The 25797-nt window shown below is 41.5% G+C and overlaps 2 protein-coding genes across 2 annotated transcripts; both read left to right on the top strand.

The window, feature by feature from the left end:
• Positions 1-11074: 11074 nt before the first annotated feature.
• LOC124286989 (zinc finger protein 501-like) lies at positions 11075-15564 on the top strand. Its single transcript, XM_046723455.1, has 2 exons — positions 11075-11145; positions 13820-15564. Exon 2 carries the CDS (start codon positions 14257-14259, stop codon positions 15562-15564), a length of 1308 nt encoding a protein of 435 aa, XP_046579411.1. The 5' UTR covers positions 11075-11145; positions 13820-14256.
• Positions 15565-21519: 5955 nt separating this feature from the next.
• Positions 21520-24342, top strand: LOC124286987 (zinc finger protein 501-like). Its single transcript, XM_046723454.1, has 2 exons — positions 21520-23121; positions 23297-24342. Exons 1-2 carry the CDS (start codon positions 22493-22495, stop codon positions 23829-23831), a joined length of 1164 nt encoding a protein of 387 aa, XP_046579410.1. The 5' UTR covers positions 21520-22492; the 3' UTR covers positions 23832-24342.
• The last annotated feature ends 1455 nt before the right edge of the window (positions 24343-25797 follow it).

Here is a 25797-nt window from a genome sequence, read left to right as displayed (position 1 = left end):
GGTGGCAAAGTTCGGGCAGAACCAGCAGTAGTAGCCAGCCATTCCCAGGAATCGTCGGACTTCCTTCTTGCAGGTCGGGATGGGAAAGTTGTGGATACCTGTGGTCTTGGCTTCAACTGGAGCGACACTGCTGAGTCCGACCATGTGCCCCAGGAACACTCTGGAAGTTTAGTCAATAATAAGCATTACGGTTGATTTAAACAAAACAACCCCATAAAGCATTCAAAGAAGGTGCACCATATTTACCCATGTCCAGCTTCCTGAGGTTCTCCCACCGTTCCTAGGCGCAGTGGCTTTGTTCCGTGCTGATGCGCTTTACCATGGACTAAATAAGGGGAATGGGCGGACGTCGAAGGAAGCAATTAGCAGGAAAACCCTCTCAGACCCGCCGGACATGCTCTTTCAAATGTTACCTAATGTTATGGGTGAAATTTGTGTATAAATGAATAATTAGGGTAAAGGGCGCCTACGTAAAAAAAAAAAACGTAACACTAATTACTCTCTCCGGAGTAGATACTCCCCAAGAGGAATGGCGGGTTACCGCTACATCGCCCCCTAAAAACAAAGAAATTTGCAATACAATGAATGGCAAAGTTTTGACACAATAACAAATTTTAACAAAAGTCATTACTACAAGGCATTGGCACATGATTTCCAAATGCCCTTCTTCTAAGTCATTAGCACATGATTTCCAAATATCCTTATTTACACAGGTACACGGGACAAAGCGTCTGCAATAACATTCTCACTTCCAGGAATGTGCTGGATGGACAGGTTGAAGTCCTGCAGCAGGAGACTCCAACAGAGAATCTTCTGGTTGGAGGTTTTCATTCGGTAGATGAAGGTCAGCGGATTATGGTCTGTAAACACTACCACCGGGTCTGTATGTGACTTGAAGTAGATCTCGTAGTGTTTCAAAGCTGAAATGCGCCCCAAGGCTTCCTTCTCCACTGTCAAATAATTCACCTCGTGTCTGTTGAACTTCTTTGAGTAGTAACTCACAGGGTTGATCTACTCCATTGGTATCCTCTTGGAATAGGGCTGCACCACATCCTATTCCACTGGAATCGACTGCTAGTTTGAACGGCTTTTCAAAGTTGGGAGCTGCAAAGATTGGGGAAGAGTACAGCATCTTCTTGATCTGTTGGAAAGCATCTTCGCATTCTGTGTTCCAGCAGAACCGGGTGACGTTCTTCAGCAGGTTGGTGAGCCTTGAGGCCACGGTGGCAAAGTTCGGGCAGAACCAGCAGTAGTAGCCAGCCATTCCCAGGAATCGTCGGACTTCCTTCTTGCAGGTCGGGATGGGAAAGTTGTGGATACCTGTGGTCTTGGCTTCAACTGGAGCGACACTGCCGAGTCCGACCATGTGCCCCAGGAACACTCTGGAAGTTTAGTCAATAATAAGCATTATGGTTGATTTAAACAAAACAACCCCATAAAGCATTCAAAGAAGGTGCACCATATTTACCCATGTCCAGCTTCCTGAGGTTCTCCCACCGTTCTTAGGCGCAGTGGCTTTGTTCCGTGCTGATGCGCTTTACCATGGACTAAATAAGGGGAATGTGCGGACGTCGAAGGAAACAATTAGCAGGAAAACCCTCTCAGACCAGCCGGACATGCTCTTTCAAATGTTACCTAATGTTATGGGTGAAATTTGTGTATAAATGAATAATTAGGGTAAAGGGCGCCTACGTAAAAAAAAAACCCGTAACACTAATTACTCTCTCCGGAGTAGATACTCCCCGCAGGAATGGCGGGTTACCGTTACACGGCCCCCCTAAAAACAAAGAAATTTGCAATACAATGAATGGCAAAGTTTTGACACAATAACAAATTTTAACAAAAGTCATTACTACAAGGCATTGGCACATGATTTCCAAATGCCCTTCTTCTAAGTCATTAGCACATGATTTCCGAATATCCTTATTTACACAGGTACACGGGACAAAGCGTCTGCAATAACATTCTCACTTCCAGGAATGTGCTGGATGGACAGGTTGAAGTCCTGCAGCAGGAGACTCCAACGGAGAATCTTCTGGTTGGAGGTTTTCATTCGGTAGATGAAGGTCAGCGGAGTATGGTCTGTAAACACTACCACCGGGTCTGTATGTGACTTGAGGTAGATCTCGTAGTGTTTCAAAGCTGAAATGAGCCCCAAGGCTTCCTTCTCCACTGTCAAATAATTCACCTCGTGTCTGTTGAACTTCTTTGAGTAGTAACTCAGAGGGTTGATCTACTCCATTGGTATCCTCTTGGAATAGGACTGCACCACATCCTATTCCACTGGAATCGACTGCTAGCTTGAACGGCTTTTCAAAGTTGGGAGCTGCCAAGATTGGGGAGGAGTACAGCATCTTCTTGATCTGTTGGAAAGCATCTTCACATTCTGTGTTCCAGCAGAACCGGGTGACGTTCTTCAGCAGGTTGGTGAGCCTTGAGGCCACGGTGGCAAAGTTCGGGCAGAACCAGCAGTAGTAGCCAGCCATTCCCAGGAATCGTCGGACTTCCTTCTTGCAGGTCGGGATGGGAAAGTTGTGGATACCTGTGGTCTTGGCTTCAACTGGAGCGACACTGCCGAGTCCGACCATGTGCCCCAGGAACACTCTGGAAGTCTAGTCAATAATAAGCATTATGGTTGGCTTATACAAAACAACCCCATAAAGCATTCGAAGAAGGTGCACCATATTTACCCATAAAATATACTCATAAAATAAACATGTAACCACTCTTAGTTTGTTTACTTCCGCTCAGTACTTCCCGTGAGTCTCTGGAATTCAACAAAGTCTCAATGCCTTTAAACTTTTCTTGAAACCCACACAAAACTGACGATATGCCTTGCATAGCTTCCTTTTGTACATTCTGACTGAGAAATGAAGTCATAACCACTTCCATACTCTGAGTGGAGTGTGGCTCATTGTTTGATGGAGGAACAGACAACCTGTTGCACAATCTGGGTTGACCTAGATCTCTCAGACTGGCACTGTCAGCTCAATGAGATCAAGCACTGAAGTTTTTACACAACTTCCCTTTGACTTGCTAGCAGCTGATTGTCCTTTGTTGAGATTCTCACTCTTGTAAAATGTTTTTGCCACCTCGAAAACATTTTGAGGAGCCACTCTTGCCACTAGATTCACTGTCATTCAAATTGTGGTCCGAACTGTCTCCCTGTGGCATCGCCATCTTGAACTTTGGCCTCCTGGCAGATGACCCACAACCTCAGCCATTTCGGTCCAGCACTCTAAAAGCAGCTGGGCTTCACCCACTGCGTGCTGTCAAAATGGTCACGACACTCGCAGGTTATCGTACAGCACAAACAAAGTTTGTAATTCGAATAAAAAAAAGCATTGACAGGTCGAAATAATCTTGAGCTCAGTGTGTATTCACCAATGGCAAGCAGAACGCAAACTGATGGCTGGTGCATGCGCATGTCTCACAGATTCCCGTCTACAACATAGGTTAGTGCAATTTAGATTCCCAACAGTAATATGTAGGCAAGAAAAATGTTCAGTAAATGAGTATGCTTGATCAGATGGCTAACCAACAGGAGTGAGGGAGTTTAGTTTTATGCTGCACTCATCGATATTCCAGCTGTATGGTGGCGGTCTGTAAATAATTGAGATGGACCAGACAATCCAGTGATCACCAGCATGAGCACCCTATCCAGTAGTTATGAATGCTGTAGTACTGTTTTTGTCCAAGTGTCGTGACAAAAGGGCATGTCCAGAAATGTACTTCTTATAAATGACCCTTTAGCATGTGTCTTTGAAAGGTCAAAGGAAAAGATCAACGGGTTGAAACAACATAAAGGTAACTGTATCAGTGGTTGATGGAACTTCAAAACTTCGCTAAGACCTTGAATGTTGAGAAAGAGTTTTCTGATGTTTTTTAAACTTTTTTTTTGAAAGAGCATGCTTGATTGTAAACCAGATACGTTGCATCTACATCTTGACACATATGAAGAAGAAAGTGTTTGAAGTTTTATCATGTTTCCTGGCACTGTGAACTATGTGTGAACGCACTTCCATTGTCATATTAAGTTATAGTTCTGATGTCAAGTCGCTGTCATGTTACCTACCGGTACCTCCCAGATGTCTTCATGTATTGTGTGTGGAAAATAAATTTTATGATTATTGTGACAATACTGTTTTGTGTAAGAACATATCCACACTGCATCCTATGCATCGTGATGCGGTGTCATCGAGACATCGTGATGCGGTGTCACCGAGACATCGTGATGCAGTGTCATCAAGACATCGTGATGCAGTGTCACCAAGACATCGTGATGCAGTGTCATCAAGACATCGTGATGCAGTGTCACCAAGACATCGTGATGCAGTGTCATCAAGACATCGTGATGCAGTGTCGCCAAGACATCGTGATGCAGTGTCATCAAGACATCGTGATGCAGTGTCACCGAGACATCGTGTTGCAGTGTCACCGAGACATCGTGATGCAGTGTCACCGAGACATCGTGTTGCAGTGTCATCGAGACATCGTGATGCAGTGTCATCAAGACATCGTGATGCAGTGTCATCGAAACATCGTGATGCAGTGTCATCAAGACATAATTCATAAACACTCTTACAGAAGACATGACCACCTCCACAGTCTTGCGAGTGAGTGAGTTCAGTTTTACTTCGCTTTTAGCAATATTCCAGCAATATCACGATGGGTAACACCAGAAATAGACATCACACATAGTACCCATGTGGGAAATCGAACCTGGGTCTTTGGTGTGACCAGCGAATGCTTTAACCACTAAAGTATTGTCGGAAATAGAAAAAAATGGGTATTTTCACATTAAGATCCACAATTTATGTAGTTAATATGTGAAAGTGTGAAATATCTGTTAAACTAAGTTCGGCCTAAGTACAGTGTCGTTGGTAGGGAGATAGGAAACGTAAAAAAAGGACTTTACTGAGGAGAGATTAGTGCAGAAATGAGCAATGTGTTAAGTCCAAGTCGACTTATTTGGAAAAGACCTTGGCTTTATGCTAATTAGTGTACGATGATATTGTATTACAAAGGACACTTTTGAAATGCCCATTTAGAAATTAGACTTAGCTTCATTAGAAACGATAGCTTATGACGTACAAAATAATATTTTTACTTCTGAAACTCTTATGGATGTAGCTACCATGTAGTCTCACTACCGCTATAAAAACCAACAGACATGGGGGTCGTCTCAAAAGCAAAACCAGGTCGGGTGTCGCAGACGATGGTTGGGGAGTGCTGGGATATATAGATATCAGCTAAGATAAGATAACCCTTTAGGGGAATTAAACTAGGTAAGTAACAATTTACAAATAATATCCAGTCCTGTCGATCTTCTGGTGGCCATGCTACCTATATAATTTGAGACATTTTATACGATGGATGATTTAAGCCTTTCTATGGGTATCATACTGTTTTACATATCTCAACATAAACTTGATGAAAAAAGACACGTTAGATGTTAATCAATATCTGAGACATTCAACATCAAGAAAACGCATAGAATATCTTTGAGATGACCCCTTGTGCCTGTAGGCAGCACGTGCATTTCATGCTCGGTGTGTCGACGGTCGGTCATCATACCTGACCGAGCGACCTAATTGTCATCAAAAGTCTGATCTATTGTTTTCAGCAGCTATTCGTATCTTTTCTTAGTTTTGCCCGATTTTACAAGTAAGCATACTTTTCTGGATATCCTATTAAGGGTCCTTCACACTTATTTCGAATTGACAGGAGAATCAGCCAAAAAAGTAATATTCCCAAAATTCGAACCGCATTCGAGAGAGAATGTCAAAATAAGCACTTTTTCCAAGCTTTGTAAGAATGATGTTGGAATACTTAGAACGCACTTCGAACCCGCCTCGAATGATTCTTACTCATTCCAAATGTACTAGATCACGAATGCAGCTCGAATGAATCTGAAGACAGTAGGAATAATTAGAATACACTAAGAATACATAAAATGAATTTCGACTGCCATACGAGTCCGGTTCGATTGCTGCGTGAATAGCACTCGAATGTCAGTTGGAACGTACCTCGAATGCTGTACGAATTTACATAGAATGCATTCAGAACCCTCTTGAAATGACCCCCGAATATGGATCGAATGTTAAAGAATTAAAACAAAATGCAGTTCGAATATTTCAAATGTCCTTCAAATGCACTTAGAATGTAACACGAATGTCAGAAATGCGTCAGGAATGCTGCCGTAATGTTCCACGATGGGGTATAGAAACCTGTTGAATCTGGACTATTCATCAGTCACTGCCCAACTTCCATAGAGTATGGACCACCTGGACCATGATACATTGCTCCAGATTGATGTCCTCCAGCAAGCCCTGATTGAAAGTGATGTGGAGGAGACCAGGAGAAGAAACTGGAGAAGACCCAGGAGATTCCAGACCATGGCTGGCAGAGGAAAGGAGGAGGCTGTATTTTTCGACATATGCTATTTGCAATTGTGTCACTTTTAGGGATACATAGTAACAGCCAACAAACATTTTCCTCTATTTCCGACAGGACTTTAGGTTAATACCCCACCGCCTTCCATGGTCTTGTGGATAGCATGGTGTCATGGTATTTGTTGTTACCCAGCCAGACACCCAGCCTGTAGGGCATAAAGCAGGAGCTGGCTGGCTTGGAATTAGTATAATGTGTAGTGGTGTTTCCATGTTAAACTGTAGGATGGTACATCTGTAGCACGACTAAAGAACTTGCACTTGTCGCACATGAATTGTATTAGATAATTGATTTAGAATAAAGGAAAGAATTCAGTTCTCTTCAAATGTCAAAAAGGTCTCTACACAAGGGCTATTAGAAAGAGAATGTTATGACTAACAAAGCAGGCCAGGGAGAGAAGGGCAGATGACCCAAGAGCAAGCTGCATACCAAATAATAGTGGTTGCCATGGCGACAGCTTGGATGTGTTCAAATTGGATTTTTTAATCTGGAAATGAGAAGAAAGCTTCTCCACTAAGGTTTCAGAAAGAAAAAGAAGTGCAGTGTATTCAAAAATATACAATTTATTATAAAATGTCCTACATTAATCTGGAAGGTACAAGTAGTCTAACATTGAGCTACATGCATGGCACTTTAAGTGCAATGATATTTGTTGTGATGTTTCATCTCACCTTACAAATGATGCAGAGACAGGAAATATTGTATAGCATGTTTATTCAATAACAACAAACTGAAATGTATGCCAACAAATACAGTGTCATGAAAATTCACAGTACACCGCTTTTAGCAATATTCCTGCAATATCAGGGCGGGGGACACCAGTAACCTGCAGAAGCATATGAGACTTCACGGTGGGCTAAAGCCTCATGCGTGTATAGAGTGTGGGAACGCGTTTACACAGCTGGGGCACCTGCAGACACATGAAGTGTCACAGTGGTTTCAAGCCGTTTGAGTGTGGTGACTGTGGGAAAATGTTCACACCACTAGGTAATGTTCAGACACATATGAGGTGCCATTGTGGACTGAAGCCTTACAAGTGTAGCCAGTGTGGTAAGTCGTTTACTATTTCAAGTAACTTAAGGACTCACATGAAACGTCACAATGGAATCAAGTCTGTTGAGTGTGGTGAGTGTGGGAAAGCGTTTACAACATGTAATCAACTTGAACGACATATGTGATTTCACAGCGGAGTCAAGCCTTACCAGTGTGGTGAATTTGGGAAAACGTTCACAACATGTAATCAACTTGAACGACATATGCGATTTTACAGCGGAGTCAAGCCTTACCTGTGTGGCGAATGTGGGAAGACATTTGCAGAATCGGGTAATCTGAATACACACATGAGAATTCACAGTGGAGAGAAGCCTTATAAGTGTGTGTTGTGTGGCAAACACTTAGCGCGATCAGGCAGTCTGAATGAGCACATGAAATATCACGGTGGTGTAAAGCCTCATGTTTCTAGTGAGTGTGGGAAGGCATTTTCAACAGCAGGTAACTTGAAGACACACATGAGGTTTCACAACAGAGTGAAAAAGGTCAAGTCTTTCGTGTGCAGTGTGTGTGGTAAAGAGTTCAGAAACTCAGGCCTCCTGCATAGACACAAGGGGTGCCACAGTAGGACATCCCCAAAGATCATCTTGTAAACGTTCAAAGATTTAATGTCCAATAGCATTGTGTTTTACAACAGTGAGTCTTGTATGTCACATTTATTAAAGGCTAGACTACATTGTGCAGGTTAAGTTTGAACATTACATTTTTAACATTTCATACGACTGAAAGTAATCATAATGGATTCTTTTCTTTGATTGGCATTCTAGAAGTTGAGGAGATGAATATACAACTTCTTTGTTCTGTAAAGACGACGTTTCGACATAGATTCTAGATGTCGGTTAGATTCTATGTCGAAATGTAGGCTATACAGAATACAGAAGTTCTATATCCATAAAAACTGTCCTCATTTTCCATAATGGATTTTGAAAAATTGTCAGCTTGCAGATTATAAGGGGATTTGGCGGTAATCAGTTAATGTTGACACTGCCTGTGATTGCTGAATCAGTGTTTGCGACTGCCAAATGTCTGGGTACTTCATAATTAACTGTGATTTTACTGATGCTTTGATCATTCTTGTTGGCGTCACACTTGAGTAGTATATTAATCACAGTAATTCCATTCATATATGTCAAGTGCTTCACTGAGCACCAGGGAGCTCGTCCTTCATATTTTCAACTATTAATGGAACTGAGAATAGTCACTTCTTTAAAAGGATGTACATTGTATATATATCTTTATTATGATATACATGTGCACCTGCGAAAACAGGAAGGGGACGGAAGCCCAGTCGTCTAAGGTGCTGCAATTTGCTTGGCAGAGTTGTATCCCTTTGTCCCACCAGAATACTATGATCATCATGATTATGGGTTCGAATCCTGGCTCACCCTTATTATTCTGCGTTTTTCAGCAAGTTCCTTGTCTTGTTGGTTTCATAAAAGTGGTATCGATCAGAGACGTGTGTTACTTCTGTGGCTTTCCTCCAATAGTAAGCTGTCACGTCATGATATAAATGGAATATTTAAACTTCTTTAGAAGTCATTGGAAAGTCAGAATGTAATAATAAGTATTTTAGGACCATTTGTATGACAATTTGTACATGTTGTATCATCTTGTGCACCAGCATATTGTCATACCTTCAGTAGCAACATTATAAATGATGTTGACTCTTTGATGAAATATACAATTTTTTCAAACCATCCTGTTGTGTCATGTATGAGATCCGGGTTAGAATATTGATCTTCAGCAACCCATGCTTGTGGTAAGAGGCGACGAATGGGGTCGGGTGGTCAGGTTCGTTGGCTTGGTTGACACATGTCATCGTTTCCCAATTTCGCAGATAGATGCTCATGCTGTTGATCACTGGATTATCTGGTCCAGACTCGATTATTTACAGACCGCCGCCATATAGCTGGAACATTGCTGAGTGCGACGTAAAACTAAACTCACTCACTCTTAATTAACAGAGCCAAGGTGCAATACATTTATCTGTCTTTAGGGCTGTTTGTATTTCACGTTAGTAAAACCTCGCTCGTGCCACATATACCTTCGTGGCATACTCGCAACTGGTCATCCATTGTCCACCTTTATCATCGATACTTCGGTCAAGCTGAGTGATAACGTTATCGAAAGGTTTATCTGTAAACGCGATTAACTGCGATAGCTAGAGTTGGTATATAATACCGACGACAGTCACAAATCATGCGGTGGCTGTCAAGTAAATTCACTCAGGTATGTAACTTTATTATCTTCTACTTTTATAAATATTTACCATTGCTATTCTATGTTACCTTTAATCTATTGAACATCTCTTTACTATATGTTACGATCCTTGGCACCACCTTCAGGTTTGTGAGGAACGTAGCATCCTTTCATATATTTCTGTGGGTACAATGTGTGAAGCCCATTTCTGGTGTCCCCCGCAGTGATATTGGTGGAATATTGGTAAAAGCGGCGTAAAACCACACTCCTTCACTCACTCATATATTTCTGCGCTTCTGTTTAGGATTGTCGCCTAAAACCGATTAATTAACACTAGGCTGTTTTGTGTCTATCATAGAATGTATAGATATGGTCGGGTACCCTTACTATTGCATTACGTTGTGAACACTATTCTGCTTTGTGGCTGTTATAGAATGTGAATTATATGAACGCCAACTGGATTGATGTGTGGAGCATTGAACTATTGCATTACGTTGTGTTTAATGTAGAAGGTGTTACGAGTGAGTGAGTGAGTGAGTGAGTTACGTTTTACGCCGCACTCAGCAGTATTCCAGCTATATGGCAACGATTTGTAAATAATCGAGTCTGGACCAGGCAATCCAGTGATTGACAGCATGAGCATCGATCTACGCAATTGGGATACCATGACATGTGTGGATAGTTTTGTGCAAGTGGCACCGAGTCTGAGGAGTCATCATTGGCTCCCTGGGTGCCGTTGTACAAAACAACCTCAGGGCTAAGGTGATCGTTAGTCCCATACCTCAACATAGACTTACGATCGACAGTCTTAGAGCTAATGTTATTTTGTACAACGGTACCCTGTTTGTTAAATGGATCGCATTCAAACCGCTGACAATCTTCAAGTCAGCACCCGCATATCTGCACCATTTATTTGCAGGCCAAAGAGAAGTCTGCAGTCAAACAGACCAAACACACCTGTCCGTTCCAAGAACGCCCAAGAAGTACGGCTATTAAGCTTTCCAGAAAGCAGGACCTGTTCGTAGAATTCACTTCCTTTGGTCAACAGAAACCCAGTCGGTACTCACTCAAGACACACCTCCAAGCCTTTGCACAAGCCTACGTCTGAAAGCACATTTAAGCACAATTTTGGAAAGGGCATTCTATAAATATCTAGGTTCAGTTATTGAATTATAACTTATGGTACCTCTTTAAATGTTAAGCAAATGATATTTTCGTCAGTGGGATCACAGGCCTCATAGATCGAGGATCATGGTATGAATTCAACAACATTCATTCATTATAGATCTGATGATAACGTGGCAATATTGGCCGTTTTGGAGACCCACATAGCGTCGTTTTGGATGAAGCCGTTATCACACGCATACTTCGCGGGGAAGATAATTTGTGACACATTAGTGGCAGAGGTATGCTGTCGCGGTGATGTGGCATTTGTTGTGGAATGTAAGTATATTTAACACCCGTACGCAAATGGTATATATTGTATATTTTCCAGACCACTTTCATTATGCCACTTGGTGAGGGACTGTATTTATTGTTACCATACAGGACAAGTTAGGGACCATTTATAAAAAATAAATAAAAATTGAAATTTCACTATTTTGTTCTCAATTATAATTTATAGCGCTAAACGTTGAAAACAAATTGCGTAATTGTAATGTCCCAGAATATGTACTTTATATACGAGAGGCCATCACCCGAAATCAGCCAAGTCATCTGTTTTGGATAGGCCCTATCTTGGCTTGCCGAGAGACACGATGCGGACATAGTCATAGGACGTACCGCATGGAGGCTCTCGCAATATCTTGGTCAAATAGGTTCGATTTGGTTCAGTCAGCTGCTCCAAAACTCAATTAAAGTAAAAAATATAATAAATAAATATATAGTGTAAATAAATATATATATATAAATAAACAAATACTCAAGCAATGAAGTCCTTTGAATAAACACAGTAATGTTAAATTGATGAGTCATGCAGATAATATAAGGGTAAGGCTATTTTTGAGGGCATTATCATTTGCAGAAGCCCGAGGTCTTCCATTAACTGTCCGACGAAGGAGGGCAGTTGTAAAAGACTGAGGGCTTCTGCAAATGATAATGCCCTAAAAAAATAGCATTACCGTTATTATTGCTTAAATACATGGAATTTGTGTTGAAAAGAAAAAGGAAACAATGAAGGAATTTGACTGTAAGTTTACTCAAAACCAACTTATGACGGGGTTGACTGCCCGAATGCAATTACGTCATCGAACAATTCAAGTGACGTCACAACAGAAAGTGACAATATTCGACCTTGGCCTTTGACAAGACCATAGCCTGCATCATGCCAAACCATGTCAGTGTTCGGTTTTGGTCCAACAGCAACATTAACAGTGCAATTGTTGAGGTTAGCACCAACAAGAAAGCCAATATTACCGCTATTTAAAGCGGGAATTCGGGTTGCTTTGACTTGTTTGACCCAGAATATGTGCCAGTCCAAAGCCAATGTCGAATGAACCGACGCACCCACTATGACGGCACTTGACAACAGAACTGATAGTGGCCCGTCGTTAAGGTTGAGCGGTCCAATATCATTTGCAGCGGCCCGCAAATTTCTGATAATAGGAGGGCCGTTTCATGATATTTCCATGTGTTTTAGCTATAAAACGAGATTAAAGCATTTTTTAGACATTTATAGATTTCCACATTTTCGAATATCCAATCCATGTGATATAGGTCTAGGGGTCAAAAAAGGGCATAGTGTAAAGTATGGAATGGAGTTTGGAATGGAATTTGGAATGGGGATAAATAGAATATACTCATCTTGTAGTAAACAAACCAAGTGTTGTGCAGACCTTCAAACATAAATTAAATTGACTGTTTGTAAACAGTTCGTGAGTCACTTTCCCTCCTGCTCCCAATTTCTTACACCCCTACCACTAGACTAATGCTTAGTCTCTGAATATATATAATTTTGATAGTAACAAACAAGCCCATTTAAATTGAAAAGGAACCCCAGGGAGACCAGAGATTCAGAACCTGAGGGAATCTAGACTTGCTTTATTTAGGGCTTTAGCACTGCAGAGAGGGCTTGGCTTGGCAGTAGGGAAAATAATGTGGTTCAGGGACTGTGAGACAGACTACCCTACCCCCTCCGGATGGAAGATAAGGCTAGTGGCAGACACAGGTGTGGCGATTGCCTGTTTCACAGGGCCTTAACCATTTTGTTTTCCATTGTGTCCACCCAAAAGCCTTGCATAGAAATCACAAACACAATATGTAAACCGTTACTAATCATGGTAATCAAAGCACATACAAAAGGTCACACACCCACCTTACCCCACTTCCCTATCAATTCCAGGTATCAGCAGTTGTGTAGTGCTACGACACAATACGAAGCAAGTCTGTACTGGCTAGCGAACAGTTATCGCCATATTTTAGCGGTATTTACAAATTTACTCTGCCGTTCGTTAAATTAATGAAACAGAATTAATTATGATACTTAATGAGCTATTCACTGATGTGTCCAGTCCGTTCACTGCCGCGGATCATGTTTTTATATGACGCGGCGGGAAGTGAATCATGACAGTATAAATAGATGTTTTCTCAAAACTAACTGTAACAGTTATCGCCATTTAGAATTTCTCATGCCATTCGTGAAATAATATGTCATACAGTAACCTCGAATACTTGATTGTGTGACTATTTGAGTATTTCTTTTACAGTAGATTCATAGGGAATGAAACTATGACTTGTGAACTTGAACTTGCTATTATATAGGTCGTGGGACATCCCTCCTGACTAAGTTGATTTTTTTATAGGGTTCATACCCCAAGGTACAATGACATGTCTCGACCAAGTCAGCAAGCCTGACTACCCGATCCTGTTAGTTGCCTCTTTTGACAAGCATGATTTGCTGGAGACCAATTCTAACCCAGACCTTTAATGGTCACCTATCAGGTAGATGGGTGGGGGCAACTTCATTGGTCTAAAGCCCAGTATGCATCTTATGTTCGCACTCAGTAAAGATATTAGCCATAAATGGTTCATGTTCTATCTATTTCTAAAACTTCCCGAAACTGCTTCACCTTTTCATGGTCAATTGCTGAATTGTGATTATTTCATTCTTTTACTCCAGGGAGCTTCCACAACAAGGCTGAGAGCCAAGTAATCTGGTCAGTTTAATCTGGAGTGGTCTTCTCAGTGAAGTATCAGAAGATGACAGTCATTATTTGAGGTCAGCATAAAATATTCAAGAAATCTTTCTCCATCACCGTTATGGAAGATGAAAGCAGAGTACAGAAATAAATCTTGGGAAAATTACGCAAAACACTTGATAGCAATTATTGAATTAATCTTGTGAAGCATTTGAGATTAGAATCCATCAAGCCATGTCAGTGTAGGGAGTGTGGGAAAGCACTGACTGAATCAGGCACCTGGAGAAACACCTGATGTACTGCAATGGAGACAGACCATATCTGAGTGTGAGAAATCGTGTACAAGTGACCTGCAGAGGCACAAGATGTGTCAGTAGGGAATCAAGACTATTTTTCAGTGAATTGAGTTTGGGAAAGCATGTTCATGATCAAGTTATCTTCTGATACATGTGGACATATGATGTCTAGCGGTGCTGTTGAGCCTCAGAGTAATGAGTGTGGGAAAGAATTACCTCAATTTTGTTTCTTGAAGTCAGATGCTGAAGTTAACATAGTGAGGGATGGTTGTGAATGTGAGCAAGTCTCTGGAACACTTGAACTGTCGAGGTGTCAGGGTGATGTCAGTCCTTATGAACAGACCGAGTATGAAAGAACTTTGACACAAGCAGACGACCAACAGGAAGATGTGATGTCTCAGAGTGGAGACAAGTTTCATGAGAGTGGTGAGTGCGGTGAGTGCGGGACAACATTCATCCGATCAAGCGACCTTCAGAGCCACCTAAGATGTCACAGAACTTTGACACAACCAGACGAGCAGGAAGATGTGATGTCTCAGAGTGGAGACAAGTCTCACGAGTGTAGTGAGTGCGGGAAAACATTCATCCGATCAAGCGACCTTCAAAGGCACCTACGATGTCACAGTGGTGTGAAGCCTTACGAATGTAGTGTGTGTGGGAAGACGTTTACCCAATCCAACGACCTGCACAGACACATGATGAGTCATAGTGGGGTGAAGCCGTACAAATGTAGTCAGTGTGAGAAAGCGTTTAGACGATCCACTGACCTGCAGAGACACATGAGTAGCCACAGTGGAATCAAGCCTTTTGTATGTAGTGAATGTCAGAAAGGGTTTAGCCGATCAAATGACCTTAAAATACACATGAGGATTCATACTGGAATCAAACCCTACCAGTGCACAGAGTGCGGGAGAGATTTCCGAACGTCAGGTGGTCTGAAATCACACTTGGACTATCACAATGGTGTCAGGCCCTTTAAGTGTAGCCAGTGCGAACAAGCTTTCAGACAGTCAAGCCAACTGGTGGCGCATGTGAGACGTCACAACGGCATTAGACCTTTTGAGTGTGGTGAGTGTTTGAAGACGTTTACAACATCCAGAGGCCTGAAGACTCATATGAAGTATCACAGTGGAGTCAAGCCATTTGCGTGTACGGAGTGTGGGAAAGCATTTGTCTGTTCGGGTCAGCTTCAGATCCACACTAGGACTCACACTGGGATCAAGCCATACCAGTGTGGTGTGTGTGTGAAAGCGTTTACAACTTCTGGCAATCTGAAGGCTCATATGAGGAGTCACACTGGAGAAAAACCTTTCCAGTGTCTTGAGTGTAAGAAAGCATTTACAGAATACAGCAGTCTTAGGACACACCTCAAGTGTCACATTAGAGCCAAGAAAGATGGATGTGAGTCGGTATCTGAATCTGTTGTTTGACAGATGAACTCTTACCCCATTTGAATCTTATGAAGGAGAACAATAGGGGTGAAAAGGTACGCTCTTACCATGGTATGGTTCGTATTGAGGTACAAAACCCTCGGTTTGGTCCGTTTCGGTTCAGTATATGAGAACTTACTTCTGGGAAAATAGCGGCTGTCTAGCAAAGAAATGCATAGATTTTGACAAACTGATTCGATTTCTAGACTTTTTAGAAAAGGTTTTAGAGGGTTAATATAAGGTACGAAAACTGAAATACCGAATTTTGGATTGTATTACGGTATACCGAACTGAAGGGAAAATACCACTGTTCCACTTGTACTGTGGCATACCGTTTCACCCCTAGAGGACAGTGTGTATGATGTCTGTGAATGATTTGTTTTAGTTCATCTTTCTATACAAGCTGTATGATTTTGACAAGTTTAAACATACTTAGTTGATCCTCAAAGTTCTTATGAGAAATGGGAACGGTGGGGTAGCCTAATGGTTAAAGCGTTGGCTCGTCACGCCGAAGACCTGGGTTCCATTCCCACATGGGTACAATGTGCATTGGCAGATCCAGAGGGGGGATTCAACACACACACACACACACACACACACACACACACACACACACACACACACACACACACACACACACACACACACACACACACACACACCCCACCCCTTTTGAACATGACTTAAGACAACATTGAAGATTTTTTTTTGCGTTGGCTGAGCCAATTGGGGGTTCAGGGTGTTCGAACCCCCTGAAAACCCCCACCTTCAAAATTCCCGGATCCGCCCATGATGTGTGAAGCCCATATCTGGTGTCCCCCACCATGACATTGCTAGAATATTGCTAAAAGCAGCATAAAACCAATCTTACTCACTCACTCTTATAAGAAATTTCAGTTTAGATTTTCACATATATACATGACAGTACGTACCTCAAACATGCCTAGAGCACTGATGGGTTTATATCCTTTTCAATCTAAGCATAATTATTTGTTTGTATTAGAAACTATGAAGTACCCAGGGATTACGTAAGTTGTGTGTATGTGCTGAATCATCAGTCTTTAGGGTAGAAATATGGTTCCAAGCCATCAAGGGTGTGAGTGGGAATCCCTCAGTACTTCACAGGCTGGTGGAATTAATTTGGGCTTCACCTTACAGGTAAGTCTCATTTAATATCGCCTTCTCCCTACACCGTGCTATCAGAATCACTTAAGATTCTTAGTGCAGGAAGCATATTTTCAAAACTGGGCCAGTGACCCAAATAGAAATGGAAAATACAAATTCCATTTCTTCATAACATTTATTATGTATTCCAAAACAGTACATTGAATTTTTTTAACTCATTGTCTCATCGCTAAATTTAGACTAAATCTTCAAATTTTAGGGAAGTAGATCCAGACAAGGAGATTACTCAGATCTAGATGACATACCAGATTGTAAAATGACATTACTGAAAACATTGTCATGTAATATTGGTTTGTTGAAGAAGCATCCAAACACACACTCCCTATTTGATTGTATTAATGGCGGGGCGGTGGGGTAGCCTAGCGGTTAAAGCGTTGACTCGTCCAGGTTCGATGTGTGAAGCCCATTTCTGGTGTCCCCCGCCGTGATGTTGCTGGAATATTGCTAAAAGCGGCATCAAACCAAAACTCAGTCAGTCAGTCAGTATTAAAGGCACTTTTAGATTATAGGCCTTACTTGTTGAAGCTGCTCTTTTACTATGAAGTTTAAAAATGTCCATATTTATGCCTGAATTCTTGAGTACTGTCTTCACCCATCTTGTAATTGTTTCCTAAGAAACCCTTTTGTGTGGTTTCAGCATTGCTATAAATAAGGCTGTTTCTTCTCTTCAAGGCCATTAGTACTGAGTTAGCAAGGCCACAATATACAAAGCTTTGTCTAAATTCTTCAGGATCATTCTTTCTGTTGATATCCATGCCCTGTCTGTTTCAACAAGTCCCCAAATCTGATCTTGACCTGTGTGTTTGAAATGTCAATATTTCTACTGTCAGTTAAATGGAGCCATTGAATTCACTGTCTTCAGTCTTCACAGAAGCTTCAGCAAGGATTCAGTTGTCTTTACCACACCTGAGAAAGTTGATAACTCTACTCCTGTCCCACGTCACATTATAGCACGGTAAAGAAGGCCATAAAGTGAAAAATCCTCTTGAATACGTTGTGACAGGGGGGATTATTATTCCCTTCTGGTGTCTTCACAATATTAGACAGGGTTGATCTGGCAGAGTAATTTGCAGAGTAGCTGAGACCTAACTTATACAGATGCACTAGGAATTTTGTTGACCTGTTGATCCATAATTGCCTGACTGACCTCCTCTAGTAAAAGCCAACTCTCTTATGACCTTTGTAAGATGAATCATAAGGCCTGAATATGTTACCAGGGCAATGGTTGGCCCCACGTGAAAATGGTGATGAAGGAAAACCCCTGTTGAGCTTGGCAGAGCCATGAAGTTTGTTGCTTAATTCTTTTCTCTCTGTTATGTCCTTTATGATGTTTTGGGAGGTCATCACCAAACAAGTTTGTTGGGGCCACAGCTTCCATTGAACACAATGTTTATAAAGGGAAGAGGTCCGTCTTAAAATCTTTTCGTCTTGAGTTGTTTAAGCTACTGTGCAACCCGCAATTTCGTTGCTATTTCGTTGACAACGGTCAGCATCAGGGAGTTCATCATCTGTACCACTGGGATTGTGGCCTTGTCAAGTAAATTTTGAATGTGTTGTAACTTGAAGTTTTTCGACCTGGTCATAGTTCTGGCCTCTAGTCACGTGACTGGGCTCACTACATCTTTTGCAGGTCTATTGCAGTGTAATAGGTGTGTTTCTCGCTAAACTACCGTCGCCAAGAGTTAAGCTAATGTAGTATGTAGGAACATGCTGTTGAATCAACCTTTCTTGGACTTTGTGTTGTGTACTTTTATTTTATATGTGTGAGTTGTTCGGGTTGACTTGTTCTCTGTTCAAAACTCGGAAACCAGTTCGTGAATCGGGCATAAAGCCTATTGGGAAATAACAGAGACAAAATGAACATTGATAATAGTTTATTAAAAAAAAAATTAGGTAGAAAAATACAAACAAAAACTTAACAACCTATAAATGACACAGTTATCCTACTCACATAGCGTATTAACAATCCCGCTACATGAAACCTTTAAACTTCTTCTAAAAAACTCCCCAAACCAACCCTGTTTTAACCGAACATTACCCAAAATCGATAACCTAAATCCTACTCCGTTTCCTACTACTAATTTTCCCCCGACCCGACCTAACACTAGTATAAGAAACCTAAAATTACCCTTTTCTAACAATTAACCTTTAAACTTCTTCTAAAAAACACCCTAAACCAATTCTGTTTCAGCCGAACCTTACCGACCCGACCTAACACTAATATATTGAACCTTGCATCCCCCTACATAAGACCTAACATTCCACTCTTTAACGGGTCGAGAATGGGTCAAACGTACCTCCTGTTTTGCCAGGAGACGGTGGTGACGGTTCCTGTTGGCTCGTGCGTTCTGACATGTTCCTTAGTCACCTTCGTTTCTCAAAGTTCTTGCCACACGTTCCACAGGAGAACAGGTGCACCTGGGGCTGATGGAATCGGATCCAGTGATCCAGGAGACGCCCGTACTTATAAACTCGGCCTGTCCTGCAGTTGTGGTCTGGACAACCCCTACCCTCTTGTGACCAGACTGGCCTTGTGACTTCCAGGTCTTTGTCGTAAGTATTATGCTAAAAGAAAGACATTAAGTATGCTACAATAATGAAAAGGAATAAAATGCTTAATTTTCTTCTGTAATAAAAGCTCGAAACATTTTTAAGGTCGAACCCTTTCTTCTTTAACTTGAGGGTTAAAATATTTGTCACGCCGAAGACCTGGGCTTGATTTACCACATGGGTACAATGTGTGAAGCCCACTTCAATAGCAGGGTATTCACCTGTATCTTCAAGTTTCAATCGCTTTCCTGCTCCATCTTCCCTGCAGGTATTGGATCTGCACCCTACGTTTCTCCTCCCCTGGTCTAGGTGTCGTCACTGACGTTGTCAACACAGATGGTCTGGATGTTCCTTTTAGAGGAACGGGGGGTATTAAAAGTCACTGTGACATTTGTTATCAGTTGTGATATTTCCGACTGACACGTCTCCAATGTCATGATTCGCTTGATGTCCGCTTTGAGATTGGCAATGGTAACATCACACCTCTGTAGGTCTATTTCCAGTCTATGCTTATCTCTGACACAGGTATCACAGGAGTTCTCTCGATTCCAAATATCTACTTTCTTCAGGACAAATTCGTGAACATGATTGTCTTGTCCTGGAAGTCTTTAGTGATCTTGAGACATGATGCCACTGTCTCTTCGTCTGATGGTAGCCCTGTCTCAGATGCCACAGTTCAGAGACAACCAGACTTTTCAACATGTCTTGAGGAGACTCTCCTTGTAGAATCTCGGCCATGGCTTTTCTCACTTGATCCCGTTGAGCTTCACTCAACTTTGATATAGACAGAATTATAGTTGAATGGACAGACAAAAGTTCCACATTGTTTTGATACAATATTCCTTTTGCGACTTGAGATTGGTCTGGTAGAGTCTCCCTTTCTCTATCAGAAAAATCAATTACAAAGACTCTTTCAAAAAAGGCCTAAAACCCCACCTGATCACAACATCCCTCTCATAGGCTTTTCTTTCTCTCTTCTTCAGCGCAGTTGAGCAAAGGCTGTTTGGAAGCAGCGCTATATTACTTCCTTATCGTCATCATCATTACAGTGCACTCTGTCAAACTCGGACTCTGTCTTTCTCGGATTGCTGTATAAACAGGACTGAACTCACGGTCCCGACGTAATCCTTCTTTGTTGTCATAATAAAAAAGTTCTGTATCTCGGACTCTCATTATTTCGGATTTCGGACCAAAGTGTCGGCCCGATAAGGTAGTTACATGTAAAAACATTGCTATATAATTCGGACTGAGCAGGAAGTCCGCTTGGCCAATAAACCTTGAATAAACATTCCGTTGATTGGTTTGTGTATTTTGTCTTATTTACTTAGCAGGAAGTCCGCTTGGCCAAGACCGCGTGGTCTAGCGGTGAACGCTTATTTACCTTTGATGCGACTAACACCAATTGTAAACTATAATTGAGCCGATCATGTCAACTCAGTGTCAATGTCACTATGCATTTAAGATGCCATCAGACACAGTGTGATATCAATCAGTTGTAAGAAGCGATTTTATTGGATAAAGATTGGTTTCTAATGACGCTTTTTCGCCACAGTCTGCTATAAGGGTCGTGATTGGTCAAAATCAGACACATGACCTAAGGCAGCCAATCATATTACGGCAATGGATACCGTCCTCGTAAACGAAAACTTTTAGATTTAGACAAAAGTTTTGGGTAAAATAATGCTATTCTGAACATATTAAGTAAGAAATTGCTACCTATACGTAAATTATGGAACGTATTCGACTTATCGTGCTAGGCTATGACCTGTGACAAAAAATGCTTCATGTATATATTTTCGCATTGAACATCGTGTCCGAGCGTGAAGATTGAGGCGGCGAGAGCCGAGATGTCACTTGTCAGTGACTTGACTTACATTACATGATCGCACAAAAAGATGGAAATAGTAATTTTATATGTACGTTTGACAACTTTTATGAATGTTGTTGTTGATTTCATTCATTAGTTTATTCAATTTATTTCATGAATTCCTCGAAACATCGTTACTTTGCTCTTTGACAATGTTATTGTGGACCCGCTGCCGAAGCAGGTGTCCGAGAATCGTTGTTTTCAATAACATTGCGAAAAATAGTTTATAATTTTAATTCTGCTGATAATAGGGAGATAACTCCATTAAAATCTGTGTACTTCGGACTACTGTATAATTCGGACTTTTTAGTCGGTCCCAAGCTGGTCCGAATTAGACAGAGTGCACTGCCGTGATATTGCTGGAATATTGTTGAAAGTGGAATAAAACCCAACTCACTCACTCACTCAATCCACTCAGTGTCAGTAAGCGCACACATCTCCACAATATTTCAAATCGCACCATATGCTAATTTCACAGTCATAACACAGATTTCTTTCAGAACATTTGTACGTACTGATATGTGCAACATTATGATGTATCAAAGGGTTACACTATAACTTGGAAGTTCGCAAGACATCGTTATCGCCCACATTTCGCATACATTCAAAGCAAGTTGTCAACAAAGCCAGATAACTCAAACGAATTAAACTGACAACCACTGAATTACAAAGTATGGCAGACCGCTTAGATAACTCAACGTTACAAGTACAGACCATGAAAACAGGAATCACAATGCCACATGTACACTGTATAGCGATGGGTGTATTCAGGTAAGCTGACCCAATAAAAACCTTGATCAACTGTTTCCTTCTGTTCAATAATAAACATTTTAAAAGCCTAGGTAAATAATGGTTTAATGAAGTGGTGTGCAGCTAGATTAACAGTGATATTGTCTAAAGTCGTGTATTGATACGAATTTCATTCCAGAAATATACCATTTAAAATAGGTTCCTAGTCATCTCCGGTAAATCCTCAAACAAATTGTTGGATCATGTTTATTAAAAAACAAGGAAGATATATTTAAGTTTTGATATCTATATATGTACTGACTGTGGCCTGCTGTCTCTGTGCTGTTCTGAACTTTCTGTGAGAAGGTAATAAGGGCGGAGTCAGTTGACTGCATGTTCAGTTGCTGTTCCATCATTCCAAGTTTTAAAGGGGTTGAATTTTCGGCTGCTACTTGAATGAAATGCAGCTTCTTAGCATGTCAAAAGTGCCCTTTGCAAATGGCTGAACGGTGACGAGTGAGCAAATCATGCAAGTCAATCTTCTTGACCTCTAATTGCCTTCTTGAATCAGAGAATTCAGGAACATAAAACCAATCAATGTGTCTGTTGGAGTTGATGTCAGGAATGAACATTGCATGTTTGATCATAGTGATCCTTTGCCATTTCTCCAACACTTGGAATTTCCATTCTGCATATGAAATATTCAGAGCAGCTTTAGGGTATTTCTGTCCCTGTAGAAGTCTTGTTGCAAGTACCTTCAAAGGTTTGACACTTTTCTTTCTGCTGGGTAAGTTGAATTGTGAATGTGAGCAAGACTCTGGAACACTTGATCTGTTGAGGTGTCGGGGTGACGTCAGTCCTTATGAAAGAACTTTGACACAAGCAGACGTCCAACAGGAAGATGTGATGTCTCAGAGCGGAGACAAGTTTCATGAGAGTGGTGAGTGCAGGAAAACATTCATCCGATCAAGCGACCTTCAGAGCCACCTAAGATGTCACAGAAATTTGACACAACCAGACGACCAGGAAGATGTGATGTCTCAGAGTGGAGACAAGTCTCACGAGTGTAGTGAGTGCGGGAAAACATTCATCCGATCAAGTGACCTTCAAAGGCACCTACGATGTCACAGTGGTGTGAAGCCTTACGAATGTAGTGTGTGTGGGAAGACGTTTACCCAATCCAACGACCTGCACAGACACATGATGAGTCATAGTGGGGTGAAGCCGTACACTTGTAGTCAGTGTGAGAAAGCGTTTAGATGATCCACTGACCTGCAGAGACACATGAGTAGCCACAGTGGAATCAGGCCTTTTAAATGTAGTGAATGTCAGAAAGGGTTTAGCTGATCAAATGACCTTAAAATACACATGAGGATTCATACTGGAATCAAACCCTACCAGTGCACAGAGTGCGGGAGAGATTTCCCGAACGTCAGGTGGTCTGAAATCACACTTGGACTATCACAATGGTGTCAGGCCCTTTAAGTGTAGCCAGTGCGAAAAAGCTTTCAGACAGTCAAGCCAACTGGTGGCGCATGTGAGACGTCACAACGGCATTAGACCTTTTGAGTGTGGTGAGTGTTTGAAGACGTTTACAACATCCAGAGGCCTGAAGACTCATATGAAGTATCACAGTGGAGTCAAGCCGTTTGCGTGTACGGAGTGTGGGAAAGCATTTGTCTGTTCGGGTCAGCTTCAGATCCACACTAGGACTCACACTGGGATCAAGCCATACCAGTGTGGTGTGTGTGTGAAAGCATTTACAACTTCTGGCAATCTGAAGGCTCATATGAGGAGTCACACTGGAGAAAAACCTTTCCAGTGTCTTGAGTGTAAGAAATCATTTACAGAATACAGCAGTCTAAGGACACATCTCAAGTGTCACATTAGAACCAAGAAAGATGGATGTGAGTCGGTATCTGAATCTGTTGTTTGACAGATGAACTCTTACACCATTTGAATCAGATGGAGAACAATGGGGGTGAAAAGGTACGCTCTTACCATGGTATGGTTCGTATTGAGGTACAAAGCCCTCGGTTAGGTCCGTTTCGGTTCGGTATATGAGAACTTACTTCTGGGAAAATAGCAGCCGTCTAACAAAGAAATGCATGGATTTTGACAAACTGATTCGATTTCTAGACTTTTTAGAAAAGGTTTTAAAAGGTTAATATAAGGTACGAAAACTGAAATACCAAATTTTGGATTGTATTACGGTATACCGAACTGAAGGCAAAATACTGCTGTTCCACTTGTACTGTGGCATACCGTTTCACCCCTAGAGAACAGTGTGTATGATGTCTGTGAGTGATATGTTTAAGTTCATCTTTCTATACAAGCTGTATGATTTTGACAAGTTTAAACATACTTAGTTGATCCTCAAAGTTCTTATGAGAAATGGGACGGTGGGGTAGCCTAATGGTTAAAGCGTTGGCTCGTCACGCCGAAGACCCGGGTTCGAATCCCCATATGGGCACAATGTGTGAAGCCCATTTCTGGTGTCCCCTGCCGTGATGTTGCTGGAATATTGCTAAAAGCAGCGTAAAACCAACCTCAGTCAGTCAGTCTTATGAGAAATGGGACGGTGGGGTAGCCTAATGGTTAAAACATTTGCTCATCACGCCGAAGACCTGGGTTCCATTCCCCACATGGGTACAATGTGCATTGGCAGATCCAGAGGGGGGGTTCAACACACACACACACCCTTTGAACATGACTTAAGACGACATTGAAGATTTTTTTTTGCGTTGGCTGAGCCAATTGGGGGTTCAGGGCATTCAACCCCTGAAAACACCCCCACCCCAGCCCCCACCTTCAAAATTCCTGGATCCGCCCATGATGTGTGAAGCCCTTATGTGGTGTCCCCCGCCATGATATTGCTAGAATATTGCTAAAAGCAGCATAAAACCCATCTTACTCACTCACTCACTCACTCTTATAAGAAATATCAGTTTAGATTTTCACATATATACATGACAGTATGTAACTCAAACATGCCTAGAGCACTTATGGGTTTATATCCTTTTCAATCTAAGCATAATTATTTGTTTGTATTAGAAACTATTAAGTACCAAGGGATTACGTAAGTTGTGTGTATGTGCTGAATCATCAGTCTTTAGGGTAGAAATACAGTTCCAAGCCATCAAGGGTGTGAGTGGGAATCCCTCAGTACTTCACAGGCTGGTGGAATTAATTTTGGGCTTCACCTTACAGGTAAGTCTCATTTAATATCGCCCTCTCCCTACATCGTGCTATCAGAATCACTTAAGATTCTTAGTGCAGGAAGCATATTTTCAAAACTGGGCCAGTGACCCAAATAGAAACGGAAAATACAAATTCCATTTCTTCATAACATTTATTATGTATTCCAAAACAGTACATTGAATTTTTTTTAACTCATTGTCCCATCGCTAAATTTAGACTAAATCTTCAAATTTAAGGGAAGTAGATCCAGACAAGGAGATTACTCAGATCTAGATGACATACCAGATTGTAAAATGACATTACTGAAAACATTGTCATGTAATATTGGTTTGTTGAAGAAGCATCCAAACACACACTCCCTATTTGATTGTATTAATGGCGGGGCGGTGGGGTAGCCTAGCGGTTAAAGCGTTGACTCGTCCGGGTTCGATGTGTGAAGCCCATTTCTGGTGTCCCCTGCCGTGATGTTGTTGGAATATTGCTAAAAGCTGTGTAAAACCAAAACTCAGTCATTCAGTCAGTATTAAAGGCACTTTTAGATTATGGGCCTTACTTGTTGAAGCTGCTCTTTTACTATGAAGTTTAAAAATGTCCATATTTATGCCTGAATTCTTGAGTACTGTCTTCACCCATCTTGTAATTGTTTCCTAAGAAACCTTTTGTATGGTTTCAGCGTTGCTATAAATAAGGTTGTTTCTTCT

Source organism: Haliotis rubra, unplaced genomic scaffold (assembly GCF_003918875.1).
Source record: "Haliotis rubra isolate DU_JTF1 unplaced genomic scaffold, ASM391887v1 Scf398, whole genome shotgun sequence".
Classification (NCBI taxonomy): domain Eukaryota; kingdom Metazoa; phylum Mollusca; class Gastropoda; order Lepetellida; family Haliotidae; genus Haliotis; species Haliotis rubra.
This window is presented reverse-complemented; position numbering and strand designations above follow the sequence as displayed.

Bases quoted from the DNA above. Each gene is read 5' to 3' on its own strand.
- LOC124286989 (XM_046723455.1), top strand. From the start codon at position 14,257: ATGTTCATGATCAAGTTATCTTCTGATACATGTGGACATATGATGTCT.
- LOC124286987 (XM_046723454.1), top strand. From the start codon at position 22,493: ATGTGTCTGTTGGAGTTGATGTCAGGAATGAACATTGCATGTTTGATC. The intron at 23,122-23,296 runs GTACACTTGTAG...AAACCCTACCAG, and splicing joins AGTCATAGTGGGGTGAAGCC to TGCACAGAGTGCGGGAGAGA.